At 49.8% G+C, this 18,042-nt stretch overlaps 2 protein-coding genes and 1 pseudogene across 2 annotated transcripts; 1 reads left to right on the forward strand and 2 right to left on the reverse strand.

Moving 5' to 3' along the window:
* Positions 1-401: 401 nt before the first annotated feature.
* Positions 402-1,304, reverse strand: LOC122454953 (myeloid-associated differentiation marker-like). Its single transcript, XM_043489602.1, has one exon. The coding sequence runs from the start codon at positions 1,302-1,304 to the stop codon at positions 402-404; it is 903 nt and encodes a 300-aa protein (XP_043345537.1).
* Positions 1,305-8,779: 7,475 nt separating this feature from the next.
* On the reverse strand, positions 8,780-10,100 carry LOC122454954 (annotated as a pseudogene).
* Positions 10,101-10,961: 861 nt separating this feature from the next.
* On the forward strand, positions 10,962-18,042 carry LOC122455028 (myeloid-associated differentiation marker-like). Its single transcript, XM_043489781.1, has 2 exons — positions 10,962-11,317; positions 16,546-18,042. The coding sequence occupies exon 2, from the start codon at positions 16,694-16,696 to the stop codon at positions 17,582-17,584; it is 891 nt and encodes a 296-aa protein (XP_043345716.1). The 5' UTR covers positions 10,962-11,317; positions 16,546-16,693; the 3' UTR covers positions 17,585-18,042.

Here is an 18,042-nt window from a genome sequence, read left to right on the forward strand (position 1 = left end):
CCAGGCAAGAACACTGGAGTGGGTTGCCATTTCCTTCTCCAATGCATGAAAGTGAGAAGTGAAAGTGAAGTCGCTCAGTTGCGTCCGACTCTTCTCGACCCCATAGACTGCAGCCTACCAAGCTCCTCCATCCATGGGATTTTCCAGGCAAGAATACTGGAGTGGGTTGCCATTGCCTTCTCCTGGAACAGCAAGAGAAAGAGGCAAAAGAGAATGTGGGCAACCACACAAGACAGGAAGGAGTCAGAGCAGAAGAAGAGAAGGAAACAGAAAAGAAAGTGAGATGAATGGGGAAGGATGTGAGGAGGAAGAGAGGGAATCAGGAAGAGGACGTCAGAGAAGGCAGAGCTCAGTAATGAAATTTCTGTTAGGAAGAGGAGTTGAGACTCACGGGCAGAGCGTTACCTTAAAGAAACCAAGGCCATGTATGCACTGTCAGCCACGTAAGCTAGCAAGTTCATGGCTGTCAAAATGGCCACAGCCAATCGTTGGTTCCAGAAGCACAATGTGGGGGGAAGGTCACTGCTGCAACTGATATCATTGGACCACTGAGGCTGGCCCCCAAAATTCTCATCAAACTGGTAGAGTGGCCAGAGGACCACAGCGGTGGTATAGAGGAGGATGGAGAGCACTGTCTGCCCCACCAGGAAACCAGGGTAGGGAATGGATAGCCTTCTGTCATTGTCGTAGTCACACCCATTGACGAAGTAGCCCACGGCCCCCAGGATGAAACAGATCGAGTACACGACCACACACCAAATCAGAGCAGGCTGGTGCCGGTACAAGTCAATGTTAGTGATGAAGCCGAAGATGACACAGGCCACGACATTCTCCAGCCTCCTGATCACGCCTTGAAAGGTGGGCATAAAGCGGTGTACATTGCCAGGCCGGACACACACCCAGGCCACTTCCAAGGCATAAAGCACAGAAGCCATGGCTGAGAAGGCAGTGGCGGTGATGGCGTGATTTTGGACAGGACCCTGAGGCAAATACTGGATGTAGGTGATGCCGAAGATGATGGAGGCTGAGAGGCAGGCGAAGGTAAAGTAATAGGCGTAGGCATGGCGAAAACCATCCCAATACTGGGGCAAGTGGGACCGGAATATACATAACTCAATTAGGAGGATGAGGAGGGATGCAGAGAAGCAGAAGCACCAGATGATGAAGCACCAGTTACCTATGCCCTCCCGCAGAGTGTCCTCGACGGCCACCAGTGAGAAGGCCACGCAGGTGGAGAGCAGCTGCCCCAGGCGGAGGAAATAGCCCACGATGGTCACAGAGTCCAGGCCTGAGAACAAGCTCATGGTGCTGTGATGGTGGTGCAAGTCTATGTCCCTGATATGGCTGTGGTCTTCACTGCGGGACAAAGGTCCAGCTCTGGAGTTGGATTAAGTCAGACGCGTGGAAAACGCTCAGGGGCCCTGTGATGACTGAGGCTCAGGATATGTGGAGTTTGAACCAATGACTCAGACCCCTGATAACAGCACAGCTGCTCTGCAGTTTATTCTCCCAACCCATCACCCTTGGCCTTGTCAGATGTGTCTTATCCCGAAGCTCCCAGCTGGCCTCAAATTATGAACATTTTGGATCTTCCTATGCTATGTGCCATTATCTACAGAGACACAGAATAGTATGGTCTCTATCTACAACCCCAAACCTTTAAGTCTCTGAAACTGGAAAAGAAAAAAAAGAAAAAACTCATTTTGTAAGAAAATTTGACCTGAACAGACATGAGACCATTTGTGATCTATATTTATTTCACTTAGTGTAAATGTTCAAGAGTTCAGTTGTAGAAATACTAAGATGTTTGATAAAAGGTGCTTCTAGGCCCCATTGGGTATTATGGCATGTAGGGAGATGTACCAGGTTACGTGACTGAAGCTAAAAACTACTGAGTCCTGGAGCAGATCTGACCCGGGGATTTCAGAAAAGGGATTATGGATAGTACTGCTCACTCCATGTTACATATGAGAAGACTGACTCTTGGGAAATCCAGTGCCTTCCTTAAGGTGGCATGACTAGGACCTGGGAATCCCAGACAGAAGTATCAACTGTGGGTTTGAATGCTTTGATCTACAGCCCACATGTCAGCAGGTCCCCCGTGGGTGGGAGCTCTGGGACCCAGGACACACCTTCAGGCCACGGCCTCCTTCCACAGCAACCTGAAAACACACATGTCCCGGCTCTCCTCCCTGCAGCATCACTAGAAGGAGCTGCCATCTGGGGGGACACAGCCCCACCCAGAGGAGGGCAGCTTCAGGGGTGAGCAGGGAGGAGCCATGGGGTGAGAGCAAGGCTGTGGGGATGAGATGACTTGGGAAGTAGGAAATATTTTGAATTCTTTGCCCAATTTTTCCTTAACTTGTGACTCTTCCCCATTGGGGAAGGGAGACGCCAACCCAGCATGACTCAAGATGGGGCGTCACGGGGGAACCTCAGAATAATTGACATAATGTTTGGCTCTCAAGCTCCAAATCTGCCATCTAGGTGTAGGTCAGGAAAGATCTAGGAGTAGTCTTAACTGAGTGAGAATTTTCCTGGCCTGGGAGACTGGTTAGCAGCTTCGAAGCTGGGAAGAAGGGATTGGAAATGAACAAGGATGCTGTGTCTGATGCTGATGGGGAGCCTTTCAGGGCATCCCAGGGAGGGGGTGGGGATGAACGGATGGTTGGCCCCTTTTTAAGGGCAGGAGCTGAAAGAGGAGACACCTGCAAGACCCTTGGGAGGGGATAGCCCTGAGGATGCATCCGGGACTGGGGTGGGGGTGAGGGGGGCAGAGTGGAGAAGACTAGGGGGGATTCCAGGGTCCCAGTGGCCCTGAGGCAGCCCTGTAGGTGTCTTCTGACCCAGAAGGGATGCAGGCATGGAGCCAACCTTCCCCATGGAGGAGGGGCCTGGGCTGGAACTGAGACAGGAGAACAGGGGCCTAAAGGGGTTTCAGGGCTGTGACAGGGACACGTGGCCAGAGTGGCAGGGACCCTGGAGACCATGGAATTGTCCAGGTCACCTGCCCAAGACAGTCCCGCCAGCCAGGGCTGCAGTCCTGCTCACACAGGGGCTCCTCCAGGGTCCAGTGTGTGGGGAGTGAGGCCCCTCCCAGCCCACCCCTCCTCAGGGACAGCTGCCCTGTTTCCAAGGGACTATTTGCTGAGAGGCGCCCAGGGCTGAAGGGCCAGCACCCTGAGCCCCAGCCAGCTTCCTGCCATCAGGGGCCTGGTCACCTTTGCTGATAATAAACCCTGGGACAAGCTGAGGCTGGAAAGAGAAACAGAGCAAACCTGAGAACCGTCCTGGACTCCCAGAGCTCCTTGAGCCCCAATTGCCAGTGGAGCCCTGGAGCCTGCGGGCCTCCCCGTGGGCACTGCCGGGGTGGGGAGGGGCACTGGGGTGAGGGTTGATGGGGGTGTCTGTCCCCAAAGCTGTTCCCAACTCACCTCAACAAAATAACCCTGCAATTTACACCTAAGGCTAAAAGACAACTTTAGATCCATTTAATAGCACAGAGGGAGGACTTGGGGAAGGAGAGGCATGGGGGTTCCTGCTGTGTGACCCTGGGTCAGGCCTGTGCCCTCTCTGGGCCCCTGTTCCCCCACCTGGAAAGCAAGAGGTTTGCCTGAGTCTTCCCACTCTAATCTGTGAGCCTGGACGCGGTGCCCCCATCAGAGCACAGCCTGGATGTGGCCGAGCCCTGCCTGCCCAACACCAGGCATGTGGACCGGAAGACAGTGAGCTGGGAAGGTCATGGCCGGGACAGAGGAAGGAGGAGGAGGTGAGATGGACACTAAGAGTGACAGGGAGGCTGTGGGGCTTGGAGGGGATGCTTCACAGATGGATGACCTTGGGCAAGCTTATTCATTAGAGCCTCAGTTTCCCCATCTGTGCAATGGTCCTGATATTGACTTCATATGAATTAAATGTATGAAAGCATGTGAAGGGCTCATCAGAGGGCCTGGAACATAAGCATACCCAATCCGTGCCAGCTACCTGTCCCCCTCTCCCTCACAGAGAAGGCAGAAGGCCCCGGCCCCACTCTGGACATCAGCACGTGCAAGCTTGATTTGTCCCAGATCAGGGGCTGCAAACCAGTTTGCACTCAGGTGGTCCAGAGGTGTGTTTGGTTTCCCTATACAGTGTTTTCTAGAAGAGATCATATAGAATTGGTGTTATTGTTTTCTTAAGTGTTTGTTATCTACTCAATATTTTAATTTCAGTGAAAATCTGCATTTCCAGCTTTCTTTGACTCCTCAGGAGATCTGGTGTCACGGGGCTGTGTGCCCTTAGGAAGCAGTGGGGATGGGTGCCTGGAGCTGAGCACTTACTGAGCCCTTTACTTTATATTGCTCCTCATGCTCATCTGTGCTTAGTATTTTCTGTGTTTTTCTCATTCTCATGTCTGATTGATATAAGGCAGGACTATGATCATCTCCCATATCCTGGTTTATCCTCTTGGGCATGGCCAGGCTTCCTGCCTGCTCACAGGAGCATCCACCCCTCCATCCCGGGAGCATCCATGTCCTCAACCTCGTGTATAGCCTTCAACACATTTCACATGCTCTGAAATCATATGTAGACATGTGTGCACAGACATGCACACATGTTTGTAGGGCATATCTGTAACCTTTTTTCCCTGATTTATAAACACAAGACCTTATGCACACGGCATCTTGCTTTTCCACCACCCCCGACAGAGGCAGCTGTCTCTGTCCTCTCCAGCAGCCCTAGTCCTCTCCATCCCCTTTACTTATTTCCTTCCCTTCTGGCTCCTGTGGGTGTTTGGATTGACCCCCCTTCTCTAGATCAGTGGACCATCCCCTGTGAGTCTCAGACACTGGGGGACAGACCCTGGGAGATATGACCAGGGGTCCTGGGATCCATGTGACCACCATGCTCTAGGGCAAGAGGTAGGCAAGCATTTCTGGAAAATTTTCTAGAAATTTATCTTGGTTTTGTAACAAATTAGTTGTACAACAGACTACTATAAGCTTGGTATCTTAAAACAACAGTAACTTTTTCTCTCACAGTTCTAGAGGTCAGAAGTCTGAAACAAGGGGTCAGCAGGGCTGTGCTGTGTTTGATGCCCCAGGGGACGATCTGTCCTTGCCTCCTTTAGCTTCTGGAGACCCTTTAGCTTGTGGCTACCTAACTCCCTCTCTGTTTCCACCTTCACGTGCTCATCTTCTCTCAACTACATGTATGTGAATTTCTCTGTCCTTTCTCTTGTAAAGACACCAGTTACTGGACTGTGGTCCCACCCTCTGTCCAGGACCATTTCCACACAGGAAATCTTAACTAAATATGTCAGCAGAGACCCTACTTCCAAATAAGGCCACATTCTGAGGTTCTGATTAGACATGACTTTTTTGAAGGACACTCTTCAATTCATATGCTCCTTGCTCCCATCTTCCTGTCCTTTTTTCATGGTGACTTTTTCTAATGTGATTAATTGTCTTAACTGTATTTATTTGCTCTTTCAGATTGGTGTCTGTTCACTGGAGTTCTTGGGACTCACAGTGGGTTGATCCCTTGTGTACTTTGTCATTAAACTGTGAGCCCCCTTTTACAGGACCCCCTTTTTCCTAGGAGGATCCTGGCACCTGGGTTGGGAGCTTCACCCAGAAGAACTGCACTTGCTCAGAATCCTCCTGGCCAATCACCTGTTGGGCTGAAATTGAGTTAATTTCCTAGGTTGGAGTTTTTAGAGCTCAGGGATCAAGAATATTTTGGCCCAAACCCACAAGAAGAGAAGACTTGAGATTTCTATTTCTCTTGTGGTGACTTTAAAAAAAAGTCCAGGCTCCTGGAAGGTGGATGTCAGCTTTATTCTTCCCTCCATCTGGAGGCCGTGGTTTTCCTTGTCTGCCCTTTCTCCAGCCCTGTGGCCCTGGCTTTAGGGAAGTGTCTCAGCTCCAACTCAAGGTACATCAGTTCAGTTCAGTTCAGTTCAGTTCAGTCACTCAGTCGTGTCCGACTCTCAGTGACCCCATGGACTGCAACACACCAGGCTTCCCTGTCTATCACCAACTCCCAGAGTTTACTCAAACTCATGTCCATTGAGTTGGTGATGCCATCCAACCATCTCATCCTCTGTCATCCTCTTCTACTCCCGCCTTCAATCTTTCCCAGCATCAGAGTCTTTTCAAATGAGTCACTTCTTCTCATCAAATGGCTAAAATATTGGCGTTTCAGCTTCAGCATCAGTCTTTCCAATGAATATTCAGGACTGATTTCCTTTAGGATGGACTGGTTGGATCTCCTTGCAGTCCAAGGGACTCTCAAGAGTCTTCTCCAACACCACAGTTTAAAAGCATCAATTCTTTGGTGCTCAGCTTTCTTTATAGTCCAACTCTCACGTCCATACATGACTACTGAAAAAACCATAGCTTTGACCGTATGGACCTTTGTCAGCAAAGTGATGTATCTCCTTTTTAATATGCCGTCTAGGTTTGTCATAGCTTTCCTTCCAAGGAGCAAGCGGCTTTTAATTTCATGGCTGCAGTCACCATCTGCAGTAATTTTGGAGCCCAAGAAAATAAAGTCTGTTGTCGTTTGGCCATTGCTTAATAGTAATTTTAATAGTGGCTCAAACCAATGAGACAGAAGAAGTGCCCCCAGAAGAGGATATAGCCTTCACAAGATCTAGAAAGCTTTCTTTCAAAAACAGCCTAAGAAAGTAAAGGGCCTTCACTGTATAGGCAGATAACTATATGTCGAAGGTGAAGGTGACAAAGGCCACTTATGGGCTAGGAGTATTGAGGCTAGGAGTGTTGACACAGCCAGACCAAAAAATCTCCTCTAAAAATTCTAATCTATTTGACTGGCTGCCATGTATTTCTTCTGGATGGTAGAAACTCTTAAAATATAGGAAACTCTTAAAATACAGGGGGAAAAAAGCCTCAGAAGATCAGTTATGTTTACATATCAAAGACACAGAAAGAGAAATGCAAGATCCCTCTAAAGGGCTTTTGATCCCTTAAGGTCAGAATTCTAAAAATGTATTTTATCAAGCTGATTTTTCTAGCTGCACATGCAAAACTAATTAATTTTGCAAAGTCCAGTGAACACCAATTTGGCCGTTTTGGGGATGTTTCCTTTAATTTCCAATTAAGCAAGACCTTTTTTTTTTTAGTTCTACCACTTTATTGCTACCAACCCATCTCCCTCCACCCTCATGGACTGCAGCCCGCCAGGCTCCTCTGTCCATGGACTTTTCCAGGCAAGAATACTGGAGTGGGTTGCCATTTCCTTCTCCAGGTAAGCAAGACCTTGTAAATATAATTCTGTAGACACTTCTCTGTGTCTTTCATCTGAGAATAACCCATTGTGATGAAAAAAATTAATCGACAGACAGTCTAAGAAACAAGTGGAAACTTTTATTTGGGCCAGTCTGGGAATTATAACCTAGGAGACAGTCTTTCAGAACACTCTGTGAATGTTCTACCTATGAGGTCAAAGCACAGTTATATAAGCTTTTGAGACAAAGGGTTATCCATCAAGTGAGGTATTACTGACACTTAACATGATCCAGATCAGCTCAACAAAGTGTGTGGTGCATACAGGTCATTGTCGCCCCTTAGGAGAAGAAAGAAGATTATCTCCTAAGAAGCTGTGGTCCTTGATATGATAAAGAAGGAATGTTATCTACTCAGGAGGCATGGTTAATGCAGATGCACAAGACCCAATAAGGGGAGGGAGGGGGCCCAAACAGGGAAAGGAAAATTTTATATTTAATCTTTTCTCCTCTTGCCATTAAAATATGGATTTCATTTCAAATCATTTCATTTCAAATCGGTGTGTTTCCACCGAGCAAAATCTTCCTAGTGTCTTTCTCCTGAGAATAACCCAGGTACTGCTTCTTGAACTAAGTGTCAAGGAAAACCTACCCCTCCAGGGAAGAGTTTAATAGCGCCAAATCAAACTTTGCATCATCACCCAATAACAGGAGATCCGATAACCTCCCCCATATTAATTTGGACTCTCTGAAGAGGCAGATGCACACAAAAGGTACCCAATCTCCAGTGCCTTGTAGAGTTAGGATAAGTCTGCTCTGGGTTCCTCCTTCATCAGTCACCAAAACTGCTCACTGAAGGGAAAACAAGAAACCTCACAATCTAAGTTGTGAGTTACATTCTATTTGAAGACCTCACTAGAGACTATAGCTTGGGAGACACGTCACAGATAGCTCTGCGGAACTGTTCCAAAGAGGTGAGGAAGGGCCAGGATACTTGGGAGTTTTTGCTGGGAAAAAAAAAAGAAGGAAACATATAGTCAAACATCAAAGGATTATTAGTAATCACAAAAACAGGAATCTCAAGGTTTAGTGTTTTTCTTGGGACCAGAAGGTGCATTAGAATCATTCCTTTCTTACGCATTGTAATGATCTATAGCCAGTGCCCTGTCTTTCTCCATCGTGAATTCCCCTCGGGCTGCCCCCACTGGGGGCTGCTGCAGTGGCTGAAGGCTTGATGGCCAGCAGCATTCATCGTTTACAGAAATGACTCACAATATTTTTTTGTCCACAAGGCCTGTAGACAGTGGGTTTTAGTAAGACAGTAAAAATTCCGGAGCCAATCTCAGGTGGGACGGAGCCCCATGGGGGGCCTAGGGATCCAAGTCTCTGCATTAGCACTCCTGCCCAAGGGAAATTATTGATCTCCAGAGATTTTTTTTTTTAAACTTAAAGGAGAGGTGCACTATACCACCCCCTCCACAAGGAGGAAGTGAGGCCTGATCCTTAGCTACCAAGTTACACCCCAAATCCACCCCACACACTAAGGCACCCCTAGGGGGACAGACACGCTTTGGCAATGAGGCCCCTCCAGAGGCCCGGGGTGTGAACAGCTGCACAGAGGGCTGAGTGATATGGAGTTAGCACCTAAGGAGGCAGGAGGGGTGTCAGGAAGGAAGGAGTCTCAGGTCCTGATGGATCAGAAGAAGGAAAATGGGGAGAGGTGGTCAGGACACAGATGAGAAAACCAAGGATTATCAGAAAAGGGGCAAAAAGTAAAAAATGTAGATAAGATGAGAGAAGCAAGAGAAAGAGGCAAAACAGAATGTGGGAAACCAAAGAAAACAGGAGGGAGACAGAGCAGAAGAGGGGAAGGGAAAAGAAAGGAAAGTGAGATAAATGGGGAAGGATTTCAGGAGAGACAGAGGGAGCCAGGAAGACATCAGAGCTCGGTAAAGATACCTCCTGTGAGCAGAGGTGTTCAGGAATCCCTGGGCTGGTCCTCAGTCCCTACAGAAAACTGGCAGGCCCAGTATACCAGGTCAGCCATGTAAATCAGCATGTTGATGGCTGTCAGGATGGCCACAGCCAGTCGCTGGTCCCAGACGCACACATAGTTGCTAAGTCTATGTTGACAGCTCACATCCCTGGACCTCTCAGGCTGCCCGCCAAACTTTTCATCAAATTGGTAAAGCGACCAGAGGACCAGAGCACCGATGTAGAGAAGGACGGAGAGCAGGCTCAGCACCAGATGGAACGTGGAGGAGGAGATGGGCAACCTGTTCTCATAGTCAGCCAGGTTCAACAGGATGGTCACGATCCCCAGGATGAAGCAGATGGAGTACACGGCCACACACGACACCAGCAATGGGTGGTCCATGTAGAGGCTGGGGTTGCTGATGAAGGGTAAGATGACACAGGCCACCAGTGTCTCTAGCATCTTGAGCAGGAATGGCAGGCTGCCTATATAGCCAGTGAAATCACCCGTCTGGGGCCAGCCCAAGATCCAGATTGCTTCGGTGGCATAAGCCACAGTAGAGATGAAGCAGAACGCAGTAGCAGCAATGGCGTGGTCCCAGGAGGGGGTGTAAAATAAGAACTGAACATAGGTAGCAGGGTAAATGATGGAGACCAAGAGGCAGAAGAGGGCGAGGTAGCAGGCATGGCAGAGAATAAAATCCCCCCAAGAGAAGGAGAAGCAGTACTGTAGCGCCAGTGATTCGATTATGAGGATGATGAAGGTCACCACGAAGCAGAAGCACAAGATAACAAAGGACCAGTTACTTGTGGGCACCGTCCAGCTGTCCAGGCTGCCCACTAGTGAGATGGCCACGCAGGTGGAGAGCAACTGCAGTGTTCGGAGGAAGTAGCCCATGATGGCCCAGAAGTCCAGGCTTCAGGACGATCATGTGGAGGTCATGATGGTCATGCAGGTCACCTTCACCAATATGAGAGTGGTCTTGGCTGAGGACCCACTGGAGAAAGATCCAGCTTCAGAGGTAGATTAAGTCAGATGCCAGGGAAATGCTCAGGGCTCTGTGAGGGCTGAGGCTCAGGATCTGTGGAGTTGGAACCAATGGCTCAGACACTCAGGTAATAGCACATCCGCTCCAGAATGGTTCTCCCCACCCATCACCCTTGGCCTTGTCAGGAGACTTGTCTTATCCCAAAACTCCCAGCTGGGTTGGGTCTGGCTTCATACCATGAACATATTTTTGCCCTTTGAGCTGTGTCATTATCTATAGAAACACAGAGCAGGATAGCCTTTATCTGACATCCCAAGCCTTTCAGGCTCTGAAAATTAAAAAGTGTTAAATAATTCATTTGGTAACAGAATTTGACCTAAACATACACTAGATATTTAATGATCTTTATTTATTTCACCTGGGGCTTCCCCATTAGCTCAAGGGTAAAGAATCTGCCTGCAATGCAGGAGCCTCAGAAGACACAGATTCGATCCTGGGATTGGGAAGATTCCGTGGAGCAGAGCATGGGAACCCACTCCAGTATTCTTGCCTGGAGAAGTCCATTTGTTGCAGGAAGGGAGACCCCTTCCAGGGCCCGAAACTGGGCTCTTGTCTAACACTTGGAAATGAATTGTCCGAGGGGACACATGTGCTGACAAAGCAAGAGATTTTATTGGGAAAGGGCACCTGGGTAGAGAGCAGGAGGGTAAGGGAACCCAGGAGAACTGCTTGGTCACATGGCTTGCAGTCCCAGGTCTTATGGTGATGGGATTGGTTTCCGGGTTGTCTTTAGCCAATCGTTGTGACTCAGAGTCCTTCCTGGTGGTGCACGCCTTCTTCAGCTAAGATGGATGCCAGACAGAAGGATTCTGGGAGGTGGTCGGACAGGTGGTGTCTCCTTTTGACCTTTCCCAAACTCTTCTGGTTGGTGGAAGCTTATTAGTTCCCTGTTCCTTACCAGGACCTCCTGTCCTAAAACAACTCATGCAAATGGTTTCTACGGTGCCTGGCCAGGGTAGACGGTTTCCATCAGCGTGCTTCCTGTAACACTTTCTCACAGCCTGCTTTCGCTTTCTGTTGAGAGAAGGAAACTGGCCTCTGAAGGAGCTGTGGAGCTGTTGACTGAGTGAGTAGAGGAGTGTAGAGGTGGAAGCTCCCTTCCCACCTGTTTGGGGATATTCTTTGCCCTTTGGAACTTTGGGGTCAATGTGACATCACAGGAGTGGGACCTGGCTTTTCTGTGACTCTGTACCAGTCTCTACGCAAGGGGGAGTTTGTATGTTTGTTTGTAATCTGTTCCAGGGGAGTGGGTGAAGTGAAGTGGGGGGGCCTACATCCATCCAGTGGACTTCTAGACTTTATAGAAGTCCACTGGACACATCCTGGAAGGTTGGCAAAACTAGAGCTATGACCTTGTTTTAAAAAAGTTTCTTTTTTTAAATTGCAATACAGACTGGCCCAAAAGAATGGTGGCCCTTGAATGGGTCTCTAATTCCTCCACTATTTGGAGTTAGAACTAATTTATCAAAGATCTGGTAAGTGGGAGGGAACTCCATGTACAGGTTTTTCTGTTACTCTATAGTTAACAGTAACAGGGCAGTGAAAGGCAAAATTCTTCCAACAAGGGCACTAAATTGAAGCCAAAAGGGAAACTAAACTGTGAAAAGCCTGCCAGCTTTACAGAGTCTTTGCAGGCGAGGGAGGGAGAAGAGGGGATCAGCTTCTTATGAAACTGAATTTCCCCCACCTCAGTGGTTCCTATCCTAATGCCCCAGGCAGGGGCTGCCTAGGTCTGCACCCCAGTCCCCCAGACTCTGGACAGAAGAAGAGTTCTATTGTTCTAACACCAGGGGAGTTCTAACCCGGGTAGAGCCTGAGTGCCCCCCCCCCCCCGCCACCCAGCATGAGAAAAGGAGGATCTGAAATAGTTTCTTCCTTTAAGACCTGACAGGACACTCAGTTTGGCCAGGGTGTGTCCACTACAGGGGGAGGGGGAGGGAGAGGGTAGATTTCCAACAAGATGATTCCCTGCCGGAGGTCTGAGTGCCAGAGGACAGCCAGTTGGCTATTATTGGACTTTGCTTTCCACCTCAAACCTGCTAAACCACAAAAACACCAGTCCTCCATACACAGGTGATCCAGAAAAAATGGTAGAAACGTTCATTAGTATTTTTTTCAACCCACCGCCCAACGCAGGCTGATGTACAGACGTGGGTGATGATTGTGTTCACAGCGGAGGTGCAGCACCTTGTCTCAGACAAAGCCCGACACTGGTCTCTCAGTGTTTGGCTTCTTGAGGGATAAGCAGACAAGCCTGAGTTGGTAACATGGCTATCGGGCTTCCAGAAGCTAAAAAAGGTGAAGAGGGACCCTCCCCTGGGGCATCAGAGACAGAGCAGACCTGCTGACACCTTGTTTCAAAACTCTGACCTCCAGAACTGTGAGAGAATACACTGCTGTAGTTTTAAGCCATCAGGCCTGTAATGGTTTGCTGCAGTAGCCCTAGAAATTCAAGATGAATTTCCAGAAATGAAAAATAAATTCTTTGTCATAATTTTTTTTTTAAGTTTTCAGAAAAACTTGCTAACCTCCTAGTCTCGAGCATGGTGGTCATGTGGATCCCAGGACCTCTTGTCATATCCTGTGTCCCCCAGTGTCTGAGACTCACAGGGGAGGGTCAACTGATCTAGAGAAGGCTGGTCAGTCCAAACACCCGCAGGAGCCAGGAGGGAAGGAAATAAGTAAAAGGGATGGAGAGGACTAGGGCCCCTGGAGAGGACCAGCTGCATCTCTCAAGGGTGGTGAAAAAGCAAGATGTCGTGTGCATGACACACTCTCACATGTATAAAACTGGAAAAGATATACAGTTATGCCTTATAAACTTGTGTGCATATATGTACACACATGTCCAAATGTAATGTCAGAGCATGTGAAATGTGCTGAAGGCTATACACGAGGTTGAGGACATGGATGCTCCCTGGATGGAGGGGTGGATGCTTCTGTGAGCAGGCAGGAAGCCTGGCCACACCCAAGAGGGGAAAACAGGCACATGGGAGATGATCATAGTCCTACTTTATGTTCCTCAGTTCAGTTATACATGAGAAAAAGAAAATATAGAAAATTAAATGGAGAATGAAAAACAATATAAAGGACATAGCAACTGCTCAGCTCCAGTGACCCCGTTTTTAGGGAATGCAGCCCAGTGAAACCAGATCTCCTGAGGCTTGAAAAGGAGCTGGAAATCTGGATTTTCATGTGAAATTGGAGCACTGTGCAGCTACCAAATACTTAAGGAAAAAAATAATGTTGATTCTCTACCATCACTTTCTGAAAACACTGTTAAAGGAAACCAAATACATGCCTGGACCACCTCCAGTACAAGCTGGCTTGCAGCCCCTGATCTGCAGCAAATCAAGCTGCATGTGCTGATGTCCAGAGTGGGTCCCGGGCCTTCTGGGTCCTTTGTGAGGGGGAGCTGCTGCTGCTGCTGCTAAGTCGCTTCAGTCGTGCCCGAATCTGTGCGACCCCATAGACGGCAGCCCACCAGGCTCCCCCATCCCTGGGATTCTCCAGTCAAGAATACTGGAGTGGGTTGCCATTTCCTTCTCCAATGCATGAAAGTGAAAAGTGAAAGTGAAGTCACCCAGTCGTGTCCAACTCTTAGTGACTCCGTGGACTGCAGCCTACCAGGCTCCTCCGCCCATGGGATTTTCCAGGCAAGAGTACTGGAGTGGGTTGCCATTGCCTTCTCTGTGTGAGGGGGAGGGGGTCAGGTAAATGGCATGGATTGAGTGTGCCATGCTCCAGGCCTCTGATAAGCCCTTCACATGCTTCCATACATTTAATTAATGTAAAGTAGATACTAAACCCCCTGCACAGATGGGGAAACTAAGGCTCTGGTGAGTAACTTGCCCAGGTTCATCCAGCTCTGAGGGATCTCCCACAATTTCTCCCCTCCACCTTCTTTGCCCTTCTGGCACCTCCTCCTTCCTCTGTCCTGAACATGACCTTCCCGGCTTCCTGTCTTCCAGTCCACACGCCTGGCTGCTGGGCAGTCGGGGCTCAGCCACACCCAGGCTGTGCTCTGACGGGGGCACCACGTCCAGGCTCACAGACTAGAGTGGAGGAGGGGCTGCTGGGAGACTCAGGCAAAGCTGCTGCTTCCCAGGTGGGGAACTGAGGCCCAGAGAGGGCACGGGCCTGACCCAGGTCACACAGCAGGAACCTCATCCTCTCCTCCTCCAAGTCCTCCCTCTGTGGCATGAGAAGGATCCATACTTGTCATTTAGTCTTAGGTGGAATCTCAGGATGAGTTCAGGTAATTAAACTGGGATCAAACTGGGGTACAGTGAGCAAGACACCCCAGCCTTCCTTACCCCAGTGCCCCTTCCCACCTCGGCAGTGCCCACGGGGAGGCCCGCAGGCTCCAGGGCTCCCCTGGCAATTGGGGCTCAAGGAGCTCTGGGAGTCCAGGGTGGTTCTCAGGTTTGCTCTGTTTCTCTTTCCAGCCTCAGCTTGTCCCAGGGTTTATTATCAGCAAAGGTGACCAGGCCGCTGATGGCAGGAAGCTGGCTGGGGCTCAGGGTGCTGGCCCTTCAGCCCTGGGGGCCTCTCAGCAAATAGTCCCTTGGAAACAGGGCAGCTGTCCCTGAGGAGGGGCCGGGCTGGGAGGGGCCTCACTCCTCCCACACTGGACCCTGGAGGAGCCCCTGTGTGAGCAGAACTGCAGCCCTGGCTGGTGGGACTGTCTTGGGCAGGTGACCTGGGCAATTCCATGGTCTCCAGGGTCCCTGCCACTCTGGCCATGTGTCCTTGCCACAGCCCTGAAACCCCTTCAGGCCCCTGTTCTCCTGTCTCAGTTCTAGTCCAGGCCCCTCCTCCATGGGGAAGGTTGGCTCCATGCCTGCATCCCTTCTGGGTCAGAAGACACCTACTGGGCTGCCTCAGGGCCACTGGGACCCTGGAATCCCCCCAGTCATCTCCACTCTGCCCCCCCACCCCCACCCCAGTCCTGGGTGCATCCTCAGGGCTGTCCCCTCCCAGGGGTTCAGCAGGTGTCTCCTCTTTCAGCTCCTGCCCTTAAAAGGGGGCCAATTAGCTGTCCATCCCCACCCCCTCCCTGGGATGCCCTGAAAGACTATACATCAGCATCAGACACAGCATCCTTGTTCATTTCTAATCCCTTCTTCCCGGCTTCGAATCTGCTAACCAGTCTCTCAGGCCAGGAAAACCCACACAGGTAGGACTGCTCCTAGATCTTTCCAGACTGGCACATGGATGGCTGCTTTGGAGCTTAAGAGTGAAACATTATGTTAATTTGTTCTGTGATTTCTCCAAGACACTCCTCCTTGGAGTCATGCTGGGTTGAGATCTCCCCTCCCCAATGGGGAAGAGTCACATGTTGAGGCAAAATTGGGTGGGGGGATTCGCAACAGCCCCTACTCCCATGTCATCCTGTCCCCACGGCCTTGCTCTCACCCCATGGCTCCTCCCTGCTCACCCCTGAAGCTGTCCTCCTCTGGGTGGGGCTGTGTCCCCTCAGATGGCAGCTCCTTCTAGTGATGCTGCAGGGAGGACAGGCCGGGACACATGTGTCTTCAGGTTGCTGTGGAAGGAGGCCATGGCCCTGAAGGTGTGTCCTGGGTCCCAGAGCCCCGAGTTTTGGTCCTGGGCTCCCACCCCTGGGCCCTGCTGTCATGTGGGCTGTAGAGTCAAGGGTTCAAACCCACAGCTTTGACATTTTTATCTGGGTTCCCATTCCTAAACTTACTATCTTAGGGGAGGCCCTTAATTGCCTAAGTCTTACTGTTTTCATTGAAAATGAAGTTAGCAGCACAATCCACAGTCTTTTTTCTGAAATCCCTTTGCGACAGATATGCTTCTGAATTCAGAAACTTTCTGCTTCCGATTAGTAACAAGGTGCATCTACTCTGTATGACCTCACACTCCACTGGTGTCTAAAAACAATTTGTGATCAAACACATTCATTTCAGCAACTGTACTTTTGAACATTCACTTTCGTTGAAATAAACAAAAATCGTTAATTGTCTCGGGTCTGTTCAGGTCAAAATTTGCTACGAAACTATTTTTTTTTAAATTCTTTTTCAATTTTGAGAAACATGAAGGTTTGTGATTGTAGAAAAGGAGCAGCATACTCTATATTCCTTTAGATGATGGCACTTAGCACAAAGAGATAAAAATATATACACAGTTTTGATGCCACCCTCAATCCAGCTGTGAGGTTTAGGATAAAACAAGTCTCCTGAAAAAGGCACCAGTGATGGGTGGGGAGAATCATTCTGGAGTGGCTGTGCTGTTACCCAAGCGTCTGAGTCATTGGTTCTAACTCTACAGGTCCTGAGCCTCAGCCGTCACGGGGCCCTGGGTCATTTTCAGGCATCTGCCTCAATCCATCTCCAGATCTGGCTCATTCTCTGGTGGATCTTCAGTGAGGACCATTGCCACAACCGGTGACCGTGACCTGCCTGACCGTCACAACACCATGTCCACCAGGTCCACACCCCCAGACCAGGACTACTTGGCCTTGGTGTGGCTCTGCTTCCGCCTGCTGCAGTTGTTCTCCAGTTGTGTGGCCTTCTGCCTGGTGATTTCTGGCCTTCGGAAGTGGCGCGTAGGTGCCAGGGCCGTAAATATCTGGGCCTCGCTCATCTGGTTCCTCTCTTTGCCCATAAGCCTCATCGTAGTCATGGTTGAGTTATATTACATCCAGTCCCACTTTCATTTCTCGTACCACATGCCCCTCACAGATGCCTGCTTCGCTGCCCACGTCTGTCTCTCACTATACATGGTTCAGTCTATCCGGAGCCTTGGGTTTTCGCCTTATGGCCCTTCCGTAGACCGGGTCAGTGCTGCCCTGTCATTCACCTACATTACGTGTTTCCTTTATGGTGTAGAACTGTCGTGCTCGTGGAACTGCTACAAGCTCAAGGACCTCACCTGCGCTGTGTGCACCACGCAGGGTGTGCTAAAGGTGCTGGAGAGCTTTGTGGCCTGTGTCATCTTCGCCTTCATCTCCAACACCTCCCGGCACCCGAAGGAGCCAGCTCACGAGTGGCGTCTAGCCATCTATTACATCTGCTTCGCCCAAGCGATCGTGGCCACGCTGCTGAACCTGGGCAGCTGGGAGTACAGGCTGCCCGTCCAGGTTGTGCTGACCCTGCTCCCCGTCCTCCTCTACTCCACTGCTTTGGTTCTCTGGTCACTCTACCCAGTAAACGAGGAGATTGAGATCAAGCCCGAGGGATTCTGGTACCTGTACATATTGGGGCTCACCCACTGCTCGAGTTGCGGGGACCATCGACTGGCTGTGGCCATCCTGACAGCCATCAACCTGCTGATTTATGTGGCCGACCTGGTGATTTCAGCCCACTAGGTTTTTGTCAAGAACTGAGGATCAGCCCTCTTGTCAATGGAGGTTTCTACACTAAGCTCTGATGTCATATTCCTGGCTCCCCTTCTCACATCCTTCCCCATTCTTCTCTCTCTCTTTTCTGCTTCCTTCTCTCCATTTGCTCTTTGTCCCGTTTTATGTGTTTGCCCACACCCTGTTTTGTCTTTCCCTTGCTTCTCTCATCTTTTCTACATTTTCTGCCTTTGCCCCTTTTCTGATCATCCTTGGTTTTCTCGTCTCCTATGTCCTGACCATTTTCCTGCTGATCCATCAAGATCAGACTTCTTCCTTGTCGGGAGCCACCGGGATGCACCCAGTCCGTGACAAGGTCATGGGACGAGAAAGGAACCTGCAAGGCATCTCTTCCCCTCGAGGTTGTCCTGGGGGCCCGGTATGTCCCTTTCTTCCTTCTGTCTGACTGTTGTTGGGCTTTCTATTAA

Source organism: Cervus canadensis, chromosome 17, assembly GCF_019320065.1.
Source record: "Cervus canadensis isolate Bull #8, Minnesota chromosome 17, ASM1932006v1, whole genome shotgun sequence".
Taxonomy (NCBI): domain Eukaryota; kingdom Metazoa; phylum Chordata; class Mammalia; order Artiodactyla; family Cervidae; genus Cervus; species Cervus canadensis.